At 47.2% G+C, this 16290-nt stretch overlaps 2 protein-coding genes across 2 annotated transcripts; one reads left to right on the top strand and one right to left on the bottom strand.

Moving 5' to 3' along the window:
• Nucleotides 1-7272: 7272 nt before the first annotated feature.
• LOC112638559 lies at nucleotides 7273-7779 on the top strand. Its single transcript, XM_025410549.1, has one exon. It carries the CDS (start codon nucleotides 7273-7275, stop codon nucleotides 7777-7779), a length of 507 nt encoding a protein of 168 aa, XP_025266334.1.
• Nucleotides 7780-14792: 7013 nt separating this feature from the next.
• Nucleotides 14793-16277, bottom strand: LOC112638560. Its single transcript, XM_025410550.1, has one exon. It carries the CDS (start codon nucleotides 16275-16277, stop codon nucleotides 14793-14795), a length of 1485 nt encoding a protein of 494 aa, XP_025266335.1.
• Nucleotides 16278-16290: the final 13 nt, after the last annotated feature.

Here is a 16290-nt window from a genome sequence, read left to right on the forward strand (position 1 = left end):
AAAGACAAAACTCGGCATGGGGATGAAAAAGCCATCGACGACAAAGAGGAGGAAGAAACGAATACTTCCAGTAGCGAAACGTGGTGGTATTTTACCACTTTTACCGTTGTTGGGAGTTGTCGGTTCATTGGCCGGCGGTGCGGCGGGAATCGCAAAGGCGGTAAACGATAGCAAAGCTGCGCAACGTCAGCTGGAAGAGATGCAGCGTCACAATCGCGCTATGGAAGGTCGCGGACTTTATCTCGCTCCGTACAAGCGTGGACAGGGATTCTCAACAAAGTCTAAGAGAAAAAAAAAAAACGTCGAAAAAACATTAAAAATGCCTACGGGTGCGACAACTAACGTGCAATTGGAACAATTTGCGAAACGTATGTGTATACCTTTCTTTAGAGGTGTTTTCATGCGCAATAATTTACCGATAAGCGGCGTACGACGAAACGAAAGCGGTATCGTCAATTTGGATGACGTTGATGGTCCCGGTACTCATTGGGTAGCGTACGCAAAGAGGGACGATCGTGTCGTATATTTCGACAGTTTTGGAAATTTGCGACCGCCCAAGGAACTTGTACGATATTTCGGACGAGTGAAAATTGAATACAATTACACATCTTATCAAAGTTATAATCAGAGTATTTGTGGACAGTTGTGTTTAAAATTTCTTCAAACGATCAATTTAAAGCCTGACAATCCATCGTCATGACTCAGTATTCGTTCGACATGTCACTGACACTTACGTTGACTGGCAGAAGCAGCGTTCTCGCTGTAAGCTATTTCCCCGCTATAGATTTGACCGATGCCGATTACGAGCTCGGATTAACGGATTTTGAAACTTATCACACGATTCCGAACGTAAATTTTTTGAATAATAAATTTTATTTTGGCAACGACGACAAGGAAATTACAATTCCCGAAGGATCGTACGAATTGCACGCCATAAATGATTATCTCAAACGCGCAATTTTGCGAGATGAACACCTTTCCAGAGATGGTGAAAACGATTATAATGAGGAATATCCAGTAGCGCTCCGCGCCAATCACAGTACGCTAAAGAGTGAAATCAAATGCGCCTACAGAATAAACTTTACCAAACCCGACAATGTAGGATCCTTGCTTGGATTCTCGTCGAATCGTATATTGCAACCTCGCAAGTGGTATGAATCAGACGAACCTGTTAATATTATAAACGTAAATATTATTCGTATAGAATGCAACGTGACTACTGGTGCGTACAGCAACGACATGCGCGTACATACGATACATGAATTTTCACCGAGCGTTCCGCCAGGATATAAGATATCGGAAACGCCGGCACAGATCATTTATCTGCCGATCGTTGTACGGAGCATTACGGATTTAACGATACGTATTGTGGATCAAAGAGGTCGATTGCTCGATTTTCGAGGAGAGGAAATTACCGTAAGATTGCATATACGGCGGCGACAAACATAGTATGCTTGTACTGAACGAAACGGAGCACGCAAGAGACAATACTTTTACGCGGGACAATACTATTGCAGTAAGGCGAGCAGTATCGGGTGACAATAATAAGATTGCCGTTAAAAAGAAGCTGAGCGTGTTGAATCGTGAATTTTTGAAATCATTGGGTTTCATCGTACGAAAAGAATGATTGATGTTTTGAATATCGGAAGTGAGCCAGTCTTTGATGATCGCATCGTCAAGATTGAGACTCATACGTACAATCCGTACGCCAATACGACGCTTGGATACAGCGACGAGATACGAATACCTATACAACATCAGGATTTATACACGTTACCGTGCGAAAGCTTTCTTTACATCGAGGGAAGATTTAATGTGCGTAAAGCGAATGATGAAATGAAGGTTGTATTGGGAAACAATTGCGTCGCATTCATGTTTGATGAGCTTCGATACGAACTCGACGGAGTAGAGATTGATCGCAACAGAAATGTTGGAATAACATCAACGCTGAAAAATTATGTCTCTCTAACGCACCAGAAAAGTATAAACTTGAAGAACGCTGCGTGGGATTTGACGTACAACGGTGACAAAAATTATTTCAACTTTTGTGTACCGCTCAACATGTTGCTGGGATTTTGCGAAGATTATAAACGCATTGTGATTAACGCTCGTCATGAATTGATTTTGATACGTTCGCGCAACGATAATAATTGTCTATTCGGACATCCGTCGTCGGAAGCTGAGATTGAATTACTCAAGATACAGTGGCGTATGCCTCATGTAATATTGAACGAGATTAATAAATTATCAATGTTGCGAATGTTGGAAAGCGGACGATATTTGAACATGAGTTTCCGATCATGGGATTTATACGAATTTCCTCTGTTACATAGCACGACCAAACATTCGTGGACCGTGAAAGCCGCCTCCCAGCTAGAGAAACCGCGATACGTGATCTTTGCACTACAAACTGGTAAAAAGAATTCGGTGTCACAAGATGTTACATTGTTCGATAACTGCAAATTGACCAACGTTAAACTCTATTTAAATTCGGAATTTTATCCCTACGATGATTTAAATTTAGATTTTGAAAAAAATAGATTCGCCGTCCTATTCGGCATGTACTCTCGTTTTCGCAAATCGTATTACGGATGCGATAATAGCACCGCGCTATTAACCATTCCAAAATTTCTACATTGCGGTCCTCTAGCGGTCATTGATTGCTCGCGACAAAACGAGTCTGTCAAAACTGCTACCGTGGATGTGAGAATAGTTTGAGTGCAGGGAAAATATACCTGCGAATACTACCGCCTATTGTCTCATCTTGCACGATCGGGTTGTCGAATATAATCCATTGACTAATGTAGTCCGCAAAATTACATAGGTCAGCAAATATCCCCTCCATTGCATATGAAGAAAAATATAAAAGATTGAGATGTTTGACGATCGACATCAGTCTGCGATCGGATCTTATCATCATGGCTGCGCCAACGTTTGTGGATCTGCAAGGATTTATCGTTGGGAAAAATTTTGTCGTGAAGGAAGCTGCGGTTTTGAGAAATGGATCCGTACTTTCTCATTACATTTTTACATGCCCGGTACCATGGTACATGCTCACAAAATCTGAGAGATGCCAAGTTTTATGGCTGATTAAAAACCACCATGGATTATCGTGGAATGATGGACACGTTTCATATTGGAATTCGAAACGTTTAATCACGACGGCGGTGATGGGTGCAACGGAGGAGGATGATGCGTCACCTCTCGTGTACGTTAAAGGCCATGAAAAATGGCAATGGTTGGCTGATATACTGGACGATGATGCGAGAAACTATGTGATTATCGAAACTTTGGATGCAGACTACGAGGATGTAGCTTCTTTAAATAAGTTAGATGTTAAGAATACTATGCGTTGTGAAAATCATGTAAAAAATTGCGCTTTACAAAATATATTTAAAATTTATAATTGGTGGTTGAAACATCATGATTCTTCGAATCCATACTTATAATAAATTGATGATGTGATATATTTTTATCGTCTTTCTTATTTTCTTCTTTTTTTCCTCATCCCTATCTATGCGTGTGCGCAGTATCATGTTTCCATACGTGACACAGCTGCCACAGATATTGTATTTCAATAGTACATTGTGATACATTGTAATACATTGTAATATTTGTTTGATAGGTGAATATAGTTTGCGTTCAATTACCGTTCGTTTCCGTTTAATGACCGCTCAATTACCGTTCATTTCCGTTCGATGACCGTTCAATTACCGTTCATTTCCGTTCGAAGAGCGTTCAATGACCGTTTGACGAGCGTTCGATGAGCGTTCATTTCCGTTCGAAAAGCGTTCAATTACCGTTCATTTCCGTTCGATGACCGTTCAATTACCGTTCATTTCCGTTCGAAGAGCGTTCAATGACCGTTTGACGAGCGTTCGATGAGCGTTCATTTCCGTTCGATGACCGTTCAATTACCGTTCATTTCCGTTCGAAGAGCGTTCAATTACCGTTCGTTTCCGTTCGAAGAGCGTTCGTTTCCGTTCGAAAAGCGTTCAATTACCGTTCATTTCCGTTCGAAAAGCGTTCAATTACCGTTCGTTTCCGTTCGAAGAGCGTTCATTTCCGTTCGAAAAGCGTTCAATTACCGTTCGTTTCCGTTCAAAGAGCGTTCATTTCCGTTCGAAAAGCGTTCAATTACCGTTCATTTCCGTTCGAAGAGCGTTCAATGACCGTTTGACGAGCGTTCGATGACCGTTTGGCGAGCGTTCGATGAGCGTTCAATTACCGTTCGTTTCCGTTCGAAGAGCGTTCAATGACCGTTCAATTATCGTTCATTTCCGTTCGAAGAGCGTTCAATGACCGTTTGACGAGCGTTCGATGACCGTTTGGCGAGCGTTCGATGAGCGTTCAATTCCGTTCGAAAAGCGTTCAATTACCGTTCATTTCCGTTCGAAGAGCGTTCAATGACCGTTTGACGAGCGTTCGATGACCGTTTGGCGAGCGTTCAATTCTGTTCGATGGACGTTCGTTTCCGTTCAATTACCATTTGATCGGGGTTGACACATTATATCGTGTTAATTTGCATGGGAACATGCATACTTTTGTCTTACGACGCGTTTTTGGTAGTGATAATGATACGTCCACCGTTTATCTGTTCGCAAAGTCGTGATATTATATTATATTATATTATACCGCGCTGAGTTGCGTGGGACCGCGCGTACTTTTGTCTTACGACGCATTTTTGACATGGTGATAATGTGGCATCTCTACTATAAAATCCCGTGTCGAGACCTCGTTGCCTCCTCAGAAAGTTCTAACTGATGCGTGAGTTAAGAAGTAAAAAACAAATAAAATGGAATATCTATTGGAAAACTGCGCCGGATGGAAGCAGGCCTTCGGAGACTTGCTCTGTGTCATCTTGATGAAGCTGGCCTTCGATTGGAATGTGAGTATTGATTTTGTGAATAATTTATAAAAAATTGTACATCTATTGTGCATAATACTTATATTTTTATATTTTCTAGTCCCTATCTGAAGTCCGGATACCGGGATTTATGAATATAGAGAACCGGCAATGGGTGCGGGCGGAGCGGCGGGGGAGACGCTATGATCTCTCCTATATGTGGGGTGACGCTCCGGAGAGTCCCCCGAATGATGAGGACATTTTTGACCTTCGGCGGCTCTTCGGGGAAGAGCCCTACATGGAGGAGGAGATTTGGGTGCCCGGGGAGATTCGGGCACCCAATGGTGCACAGAATGGGGAGCACAGATGTAAGTATTTTTATAAATTTTATTATAACTTTATATATATATATATATATTTTTTCTGTTACAGGAGCGGCCCCCTCACCTGGCTCCCCTGACCCCTCCACCCCCCCCCGCGCCCCCAAATTATTATTATTATTATTATTATTATTATATTATTTTATTATATTATTATTATTATATTATATTATTATATTATATTATTATTAATTATAATTTAAGCACATACACACACACACACACAAAATGTATAAAAACACACATTTTAATAAATTTTATATTTTAATTTTTAAAAAATATAATTATTTACGCGCCTCTCCATGCGTCCCCGTCCCTGCGTCTCTCTTGCGCTAGTTTTAAGTATCGCTATCTTTATCATACTCATTAGTTGTAAGTCTCGCGATATTATCGTTCTCTCTCTTGTACATGTCGTCTTGGCGCTATCGTTCTCTCTTTCATATGTGTTCTCTCTCACTCGCGTTGTTCTTGCGCTATCGTTCTCTCTCGCACGCGTTGTTATTCTCGATATTATCACTCTCTCTCTTTCATATACTCGTTGTTCACTTACCTTTGCGTCGTCCTTGTTCCACGTTAACGCCATCCTTGTCGCACTCGTAGCACTGTCCTCTTCACACACTTTGCACTGTCCTTTTCCCATACGTAGCGCCGTCCTTCTCACACCACCGTCTTCTTTCCGCTAATCCCCCTTCACCGCGCGGACCCCCTCGCCCATCGGTCGCGCCGCGGTTCCCCCTTCACCGCGCGGACCCCCTCGTCCATTACTCGCGCCGCTTCACCGCGCGGACCCCCTCGTCCATCGGTCGCGCCGCGGATCCCCCTTCACCTCGCGGACCCCCTCGCCTATCGCTCGCGCCGCGGATCCCCCTTCACTGCGCGGACCCCCTCGTCCATCTCTCGCGCCGCGGATCCCCCTTCACCTCGCGGACCCCCTCGTCCATCGCTCGCGCCGCGGATCCCCCTTCACTGCGCGGACCCCCTCGTCCATCTCTCGCGCCGCGGATCCCCCTTCCCCGCGGGTGACGTCACCCACCGCGCGCCGCGGTTCCTCCTTCCCCGCGCGTGACGTCACTCCCCCCCGCACCGCGGTTCCCCCTCGCGCCTCACCCCCCTGAGAGGTCCTGGATTAGAACTCTCCTTGTTATACTACTCCGAATCACGCGAAAATCGACCCCTGACAAGCGTAACGGCGTATAACGCCGAGCGCTTGGCCGCACGGCAACCTAGGCACACAAGTACGCGCGCGATAGCGCGAGCATACAGGCGCCGATCTTCGCGCAAGTGAAATCCGGAAACATTCGCCGCCAGCCGAGCCGCATTCCTCGACCAGCGTCGACGCCCCGATCACCCGGGCCACTTCGACCGTCGTACGGTGCAGCTACCGAGCCGGAGAGGAGTGTCCTTCACCTTGCTGCCGTGGACACTGCAGCTAATCGACCTGGAGCCGCCTCGCTTCACCAAGCTACCAAAGGAGCTGCTAGCCACCTGGGACATCCGGATACGGCGATACACTTTACCACCAGCATTCTGGGCAGTTCCAGCGGCTCTATCTCCTCTGCCTCCTTCTCCGATTCACCGGACAACCCAGGGGACGCAGACCACCGCAGTCAGCCGGACACACCGAGGAGTCCAGGTGACGCAGCCGCCGAAATCAACGGCGGACAAGGAGACCCAGTCCGACTCCGACTGGGAGACGCCCACGAGCACGGCGGCCACGCAGACGGAGCCACCGAAGCGCCGTAAACCAGAGGTGGACGTCAACAATAATGACGACGACGGCTTCTGGAGACCTTTCCGATATACCAAGGCGACTCCGCGGATATCGTATCGCGAACGCGTTCATCCAAACGGCTCTTTTCAGGGCCCTGTAAATAAACGTGTAAAATAAACTGTACATAGATATCCATACTGTGAGTAATTGATTTAAGCGGAAACCTTGTCAACCTTGCGGCCAGTAGCGCATACTCTTCCGACTAAAATCGAGCGGACACGCAACCTAACGACGCCATAAACTGGTGACCCATCGACGTAGGAAGAGGTACGACCATGCCGAAGAAGGAGAGTACCATCATAGTGGAAGACGACGAGACCGTCAATAGAGTCGCGGTGCGCATCCCGCCTTTCTGGCCAGAAGATCCGGAGCTTTGGTTTGCGCAACTGGAAGGGCAGTTCACACTAGGCGTCATCACCGATTATGACGTCAGATATGGCAACCCTTTGTCAAAACTAGAGCCACGACAAACGAGGGAAATCAAAGACGTAATCACCAATCTCCCCTCCAGCAACAAATATTCAGCTATAAAGCGCGCGCTGATTCAACAGCTGACAGATTCGCAAGAGCAGCGGATAAAGCAGCTTCTGGAAAGAGAGGAGCTTGGAGACAGAAAGCCTTCGCAGTTTCTCCGACACCTATCAACGCTGGCAGGAACGACAGTCTCCGACGACTTATTACGGACGCTTTGGTTAGGACATCTTCCGCCGCAGACCCAAGCAATCCTCACAACGAGGAAAGGCGACAAGCTGCAAGACGTGGCAGAGCAGGCGGATCCATGAGGTCGACAGTAGAGCTCTCGTTCTTGCCGCAGATCATCGGCCAACGGCAGCAGCAGCAACCAGCCAGAATACACTAACTACGCAGATGGAAGCGCTCACCCTTCAGGTGGCAACTCTCACCGAACAACTTACAAACATGGCCAAAGAGCTGCGGAGAGGACGCAGCCGAGCACGAAGTCGGTCACGAGGCAGAACTTGCAGTAGAACACCAGTCAAAGAAGGACTTTGTTACTACCACCGACGATTCGGTGCAGAAGCTCGCCGATGTGCTCAGTCATGACATTCCAGAAAAACGAGTAGGGCACTCATTGTTAGCGGCCAATGATAAAAACCCGACACATTGCCGCTTATGCGTGACAGACCGGAACACAAGGACAAAGTACTTAGTGGACACCTGCTCAGACGTCAGCGTCTTCCCACAAACAACAGGAAACGGCAAGAGACGACCAGAGGCGTACGAACTCTTCGCGGCGAACGGCACACCTATCATTACGTACGGCTCCATCACCATTAACCCTGATTTCAACTTAAGAAGAGCGTTCCCGTGGAGATTCGTGATAGCCGACGTAGGACAGCCTATAATCGGAGCAGACTTGCTGGCACATTACGACCTGCTTCCGGATATGAAAAGAGGAAAACTCATAGACGGCAAGACAGGCCTAGCAGCCACAGGCGCCAGATGTTACAATTCGATCTTATCAATCAAAACAACGGTGGAAAAAAGCGAATTCCACACACTATTGGCGAAGTTTCCCGACATCACCAAACCAACCAGAACAAAAGAGGTGATAACACACGGAACGCAACATCATATCCAGACAACGTCAGGTCCTCCAGAAGCTAGCAGATCACGAAGACTAGCGCCAGACAAACTGCACGCAGCCAAGATGGAATTCGACTTACCCGTATAAGAAGGCATCATGCAGCCCTCAAAAAGTGCTTGGTCGTCGCCACTTCACATAGTACCGAAAAAGGACAAGACTTGGCGTCCATGTGGAGACTACAGGAGATTGAACGCCAGAACAATACCCGATCAATATCCAATACCACACATCGAGGATTTTGCACAAACGCTCTACCAGAAAAAGATCTTCACCACGATTGACCTGGTCAGAGCTTATAATCAAATCCCAGTGCGAGAAGAAGATATACCGAAGACAGCGATAACCACACCGTTCGGACTGTTCGAATTCAGATACATGCCGTTTGGATTACGCAACGCAGCGCAGACGTTCCAACGGTTCATCAACGAGGTTTTGCACGGATTAGATTTCTGCTACGCGTATATCGATGATATACTGGTGGCATCATCAAGTAAAGAACAACATAAAATCCACCTGAACCAATTATTCACTCGACTCGACGAATACAGGGTCAGAATCAACCCCGCCAAGTGCATCTTTGGAGCAGACGAAGTGAAGTTCCTTGGTCATTTGGTCACGGAGAAAGGAACCTAACCACTGCCAGAGAAGATAGAGGCGATCAAAAATTTCCCTCGGCCGACTACGATTAAACAGTTACAGCAATTCCTAGGAATGATTAATTTTTATCGAAGGTTCATCCCGAGAGCAGCCGAAGAACAAGCCACATTAAACGACGTGCTTAAAGGACCTAAAATCAAGGGAACTACATCGATAAGTTGGGGGCTAGAGCAAGCACAAGCCTTCGACCAGTGCAAGGAAAGCTTGTCGAGTATCACGCTATTAGCTCACCCAGACCCAGCAGCTAAATCGGCAGTAACAACAGACGCTTCAGACACGGCCATGGGTGCCGTAATCCAGCAAAGAACCACTAATGAATGGCAGCCTGGTATTCCTGAGCAAAAAGTTTAATACAGCACAAACGAAGTACAGTCCGTACGACAGAGAGCTACTAGCTATCTACATCACCATCAAGCACTACCGACACTTATTAGAAGGCAGAATATTCACAATATTCACTGACCTCAAACTACTAATTTACGCCTTCAAAAAAGATCCACTGCAGAGTTCGCCTAGACAAGCAAGACATTTAGAATACATTGGACAATTTACAACAGATATCCAATATATCGAAGGGAACAACAACACAGTGGCCGACGCATTGTCACGAGTAGAGACGATACACTCAGCAGTAGAGTTGGAAACAATAGCTCACGAACAACAACACGATGCAGAGTTGGAAGAACTACTAAAAGATAAAGAAAAAATTAAGCTGACACGCATCTTAATACCAGGATCAGCAGAGGCTTGGTGCGACACTAGCACACCAATTGTTAGACCATACGTGCCGAAAAGTCTAAGAGAACAAATTTTTCGTTACTTACATGAACTGGCCCATCCAAGAACTAAAGCATCGGCAAAACTAGTCAAAGAAAGATATGTCTGGCCAGGAATACAGCGAGATTGCATGAACTGGACAAAAACATGCATACAGTGTCAGAAAACTAAAGTGACGAGACACAATCACACACAAACAGGAACTTTCCAACAACCACCAAAACGGTTCCAGCATATACACACAGACATTGTAGGACCACTGCCAGTGTCAGAGGGACACAGATACTGCCTCACCATCGTGGATAGATTCACGCGGTGGGCAGAAGCAATTCTGATACCGAACATCACGGCAGAGACCGTCGCTAAACATATTTTTTCAGACTGGATAGCGCGATTCGGCACACCAGCTCGAATAACTACTACGGACCAGGGCCGGCAATTCGAGGCGGAGCTTTTCCAGAGCTTAACAAAGATGACACAAAACACATCAGGACAACAGCCTACCACCCAGAGGCAAACGGGATGGTAGAAAGGTTCCACCGACAGTTGAAGGCAGCCATCAGATGCCACGAAACGGAAGCGTGGACCCAGATGTTACCGGTCATCCTCCTCGGCATCAGGGCAGCCTGGAAAAAGGATCTGAAGTCCACACCAGCCGAGATGGTTTACGAAGAACCAATCCGATTACCAGGACAGTTCTTCTGTGACCACAACAATAACTACGAGAACAATAACTACGAGAATGAGGACACCTTGATAGCCAGGCTTCGACGGACAATGACACGACTACAGCTCCAAATCAGACGGACAAATGTTCGTTTTTAAAAACATGGAGACGGCTTCACACGTGTTCGTGCGACACGACGCACCGGCAGGGGCCCTCCACCAGCCTTACGACGGTCCCTTTGAGGTGTTAAACAGAGGCACGAAGACCTACAAACTCAAAATCAAGGGAAAGGCAATCAACATCGCGGTGGATAGACTAAAACCAGCCTACACTCTGGCTGAAGAGCCTCCCACCAACACGCAGCTCAAGGCAGACACGGAGCACACCAAGAGCACAGGAACCTAAGACCCTAAGACGACAGGAACGACCAGATCAGGACGAGCGGTGCGCTAACCCGTCCGATTTAAACCAGCTTAAATTAACTCAGGGCCTTAATACATCCAGGGGGGTCCTGTGGCGTCCTGCCTTATGCCACATAAGCGTAACGGCGAGCGCCTGGCCGCACGGCAACTTAGGCACACAAGTACGCGCGCGGTAGCGCGAACATACAGGCGCCGATCTTCGCGCAAGTGAAATCCGGCGGGGCCCGTATATAAGGCCGACCACGGCAAGCCGAATTCGAGTTTCAGCTCGAACCGACTATAGGGTCAATAACACTATACGTCAATCAGCTAGAGTACTCCTCTTTTGGAATTGGAAGGTAAAACTTCCAAAAACATTCGCCGTCAGCCGAGCCGCATTCCTCGACCGTCGTACGGTGCAGTTGCCGAGCCGGAGAGGAGAGTGTCCTTCACCTTGCTGCCGTGGACACTGCAGCCAATTGACCTGGAGCCGCCTCGCTTCACCAGGCCACCAAGGCAGCTGCTAGCCACCTGGGACATCCGGATACAGCGATACACTTTACCACCAGCATCCTGGGCAGTTCCAGCGGCTCTATCTCCTCTGCCTCCTTCTCCGATCCACCGGACAACCCAGGGGACGCAGACCACCGCATTCAGCCGGACACACCGAGGAGTCTAGGTGACGCAGCCGCCGAAATCAACGGCGAACCAGGAGACTCAGTCCGACTCCGACTGGGAGACGCCCACGAGCACGGCGGCCACGCAGACGGAGCCACCGAAGCGCCGTAAACCAGAGGTAGACGTCAACAATAACGACGACGACGGCTCCTGCGGACCTTTCCGATATACCAAGGCGACTACGCGGATATCGTATCGCGAACGCATGCATCCAAACGGTCCTTTTCAGGGCCCTGTAAATAAACGTGTAAAATAAACTATACATAGATATCCATACTGCGAGTAATTGATTTAAGTGGAAACCTCGTCAACCTTGCGGATAGTAGCGCATACTCTTCCGATTAAGATCGAGCGAACACTCAACCTAGCGACTCCATAAAAGGAATGTTCGTGAATCGCCTTGCGGAGATTCTCAACGAATAAGGAAACGTTCGTGAATCGCCTTGCGGAGATTCTGAACGAACAAAGGAATGTTCGTGAATCGCCTTGCAGAGATTCTCAACGAACAAGGAAATGTTCGCGAATCGCCTTGCGGAGATTCTCAACGAACAAGGAATGGTATGGAGGTGGATTAAAGAAAAGAAATAAGCTAGAGAACAAGATTTAAATGATTGATTTGATAAGATGAAAATGAAATGAAGATAATTATTGTTGTTATAGATTTAGGTAGTATATTACAAAATAATCTTTGTCAATGACAACTTAAAAGAGAGCAACAATTAGATGAGACTTACTAATAATTGAGTGCGTGGTAAATGAAAAGATTTTAGGCCGGAGGGTGAGTCGGAATCCCCACAAGTGGTTGATTGCTGGAACGTCTGGAGGATCCCAGGGATCTCACTCACTTCACACTGTTTGATTGATTCTATATTTTTTTATTATATATTTATAAATATTGCGAACTGGTGCAAGCGGAAAAGTCAAGCGGAAAAACGTTGAGATTACGTAAAAACTGGTTGAAAAACTGTCTCTCCGCGCTTTCGGCTCGTGATTTTAAAAGTTCTTGCTCCTCCCCCCTTCTGGATGGTGGGAATCTTTTTTAGTCAATCAAATAATTTCTATTACTCCCTTCCTAGGACCAAATAGTTAGATTTTCAGCAAGAGAGGAGTGTCTTCAGGTTCTAATTGGTTGAGTCCTTTTGCTCGAGATTTGGCTCCGTCAAGTAGAGAGTGGGAGCGAGGAGCTGATTTCCTTATCTCCTAACGATTTGACGATTGAGACTGGCCTGTCGAACTAGCGCACGTGCAGTATTAATTTCATAGATTTGTTAATGTTTACCCTTTGGTCAATTTTCCGAGGACCAAAGGCTCTTGTTCAAACTCTCTGAGACGAACCAAGTTATAATCATGGATACCCGTGAATCGAATTTCTTATACTTCCGAGTCTCATAATTTAAAAATTTATTTAGATTTTCCTTAGTGTTATCTCAACTGGACACTCTCAGTGTTTAGACTAACTATTTATTTACGCGAGTTAGATTCCATTTCAAATTAGAGCCTATCTTTGATTACTTTTAAAATAGCGTTTTGATGAAAGAAAAGAATCGTGAAGTCCACCGGACGTAACAATATAATATTATATACTGTTGATAAACATACCTTTTTGTTCTAGATAGGGCGACCCATAGACTTAGGAAACTATAGACGGAGCGTAAGCCTGCGGGGTAGGTAATAAACGCGGTAAGGGGAAATAACAAGTAACTTCGGCTATTTCCGTACGATTCGGATATGTTCGACGTTATGAGAAGGATGTATGTATCTCAACCAGTGGCTTTCTAATTTGATGATGTGTTCGCGAGTGAGCGCGGATAGCTGCGACAGCGCAAGATTTTGAAAACGCGGCAGCCGGGTGGCCGCGAACAGAGTTACTTGACACAAAAAAAACTCCACACGACACGTAATTCTTTTTTTGATTTTGATTTTTTATTTTAAACACCACACGATTTAACAGATTAATACAATAAAAAAGTAACATAAATTTCAGACGCCGATGAGACAAAGAGAAAGTCCAAATGAGAAAGCGGTCGATATTCGAGTTTGCGGTTTTACAAGCGGTTTTCAAAGCGGTTTAAAGTACTGCGAGCAGCGATAAGTGCGAGACTTGTGAAAGTGCAAGACTTGCGCGGTCCACGCGCGGTGCCCATTATAAAGCGAGCGGATTTTTGGGCCCGCTTCGACGTGGACCAATTAATTTCATAATTTAGCGGTGACACTGTTGCGGCGTGTGCCATTGGTCGTTAATGACGTCTCACGATGGATGTCGTTTGTTTTTTGTGCGCGCAATCCTTTTAGATCAGCTGATTGGCGATGGGCGTGACGCATGGGCGCGCATGCCCATGAGCGGCGTAAATTTCAACGGCGGTTGACAATAATATTGTCAGCGGTAATAACGAGCGTTTTTTCTGGTGGCAAAAAAGCGAGAAAACTCGAGCGTTCGAGTTTTTTTCTAATAACAGATATTTCGAGAAGATTCTCGACGCCCGTTAATTTTAAATTCTCGTAATTTATTAGCGAAAGGATGCGAACTTCGATATGCGTTTTTTGAACTCGCATGTTCATTTTAATTTTGAACATCCCGCCCGCCTCGTCAGTACGTGACGAAATTTCTGAGTGTGAGCGGTTACAGACAGGTGTCGCGAACTGTGCTATTGAGAGATGTGAAATGAGTGATGAATGGAATGCGAAGTGACGTAACGAGAAGACACGTGTTAAACAGTTGTGATAATTCTTTCGCGAGAATAAGTAGTGCGGTGTTTGTGAGATATATAAAGTGATACTGTGAATGATTTTGTGAGTGCAGTGAAAGTTGAATTTTGACGCGGAGTCCGAAGAAAGAAAAGTTAATGAAGCGGCTCGGAAGTGATATAAAAAATGTGATTGATAAATGTGATAGCGCGCGGCGCGATTATCGGAGGTAATGCACGACGGCCGTGATAAACAATTCCGTGGACGGACAAATTATTGAAAAAAAAACAAATAAATTAAATAAAACACGGTGCTCTGTTTCGCTCACGAATCCGGGTGCGTTGATGCTGCGGTGTCGGCTCCAGGCAGGAGGACGATCTTGATGAGAGGCCGGACAAGCTCCGAAGATGCGGTGCATACAGTGACCACGCGCGTCACGCCGTCGTCCCCAGGGTGCAGCTTGGTGATCCGAGCGAGTGGCCATCGGGTTGGTGGAGTGATGTCCGACCGCACTAGACACAGTCCGCCGACGGTGGGACTTGCTGTGTCCTTCAACCACTTTGGTCGGGAAGCCAGTGAGTTGATGTACTCCCGCGACCACCTTTCCCAAAAGTGGTCGCGCATCCGTTGGAGAAGTTTCCAGCGGGACAAGAGGTTGACGTTGACGTCTGCCAGTAAAGGTTCGGGCACTGCCAGCAAAGGAGCCCCGATTAGAAAATGACCCGGAGTGAGCGCCGTTAAGTCGTCGTGGTCATCGGACAGCGCCTGAAGTGGACGAGAGTTGAGGCACGCCTCCACCTGAGTGAGGAATGTAGACATCTCCTCGAAGGTGAGGGTCGTGTCTCCTAGAACTCTTTGCAGGTGGTGTTTGGTGGATTTCACCGCTGCCTCCCAAAGCCCGCCGAAGTGAGGTGCCGCCGGCGGATTAAATCTCCACCGTATTCCGTTGGACGCTGCTGTGTGGGCGATGCGCCGGCCGTCGGATGACGACGCCTGGAACAGGAGTCGCAATTCTCGGTTTGCGCCGACAAAATTTGTGCCGCAATCCGAGTAGACTTCCTCGCAGAGGCCCCAACGGGAAGTGAAGCGCCAGAATGCAGCGAGGAATGCGTCCGTGGAATAATCCGACGCGGCTTCCAGATGTACGGCCTTGGTAGTGAGGCAGATGAAAACTGCGATGAAGCCTTTGTGCGATTTGTGTCCTCTCCCCTTGGTGGTTCGGATCAGGATCGGCCCGGCGTAATCAACTCCAGTCCGCAAGAATGGACGTGCTGGAGCGACTCGCGCCGTCGGAAGGTCGCTCATCATGGGCTGCGGCACTACAGCCTTCCATCTTGCACACGTTACGCATCGGTGGATGACCCTCTTGACGATGGAGCGACCTCGAGGAATCCAATATCGTAGGCGGAGCAGGCCGAGAGTGAGCTGGACCCCGCCGTGGAGAGTTCGTCTGTGATGAGCCCTGACGAGAAGATGTGTCAGCCACGAAGCCGAAGGTACGATGATTGGGTGGCGCTCATCATCTGAGAGCACTGCGTGCTTCAGCCGGCCCCCAACTCGAAGGATTCCATGAATGTCGAGGAAGGGGGTCAAATTCGCTAGCTGACCCTTGACTAACCCTTTATTCTGTTTTAGGGCGGTGATCTCCTTGGAGAAATGGTGAGATTGCACCAAGCGGAGCAGGGCCGCCTCCAACTCGTCGGCCGTGAGGTTGAGGTGAGCCTTGGAGCTCGGTGGGTTGCCTCTCCATCGGCAACACCAAGCTGTGACTCTCAAGAGGCGATGGAGGTCGGAGAAACTGATGAGCATCTCCGGTTCGGTC

This window comes from Camponotus floridanus, unplaced genomic scaffold (assembly GCF_003227725.1).
Source record: "Camponotus floridanus strain SB8 unplaced genomic scaffold, Cflo_v7.5 scaffold320, whole genome shotgun sequence".
In the NCBI taxonomy this organism is placed as follows: domain Eukaryota; kingdom Metazoa; phylum Arthropoda; class Insecta; order Hymenoptera; family Formicidae; genus Camponotus; species Camponotus floridanus.

Excerpts from the sequence above, each read along its gene's own strand:
- LOC112638559 (XM_025410549.1), top strand. The coding sequence starts at position 7,273 with ATGCCGAAGAAGGAGAGTACCATCATAGTGGAAGACGACGAGACCGTC.
- LOC112638560 (XM_025410550.1), bottom strand. The coding sequence starts at position 16,277 with ATGCTCATCAGTTTCTCCGACCTCCATCGCCTCTTGAGAGTCACAGCT.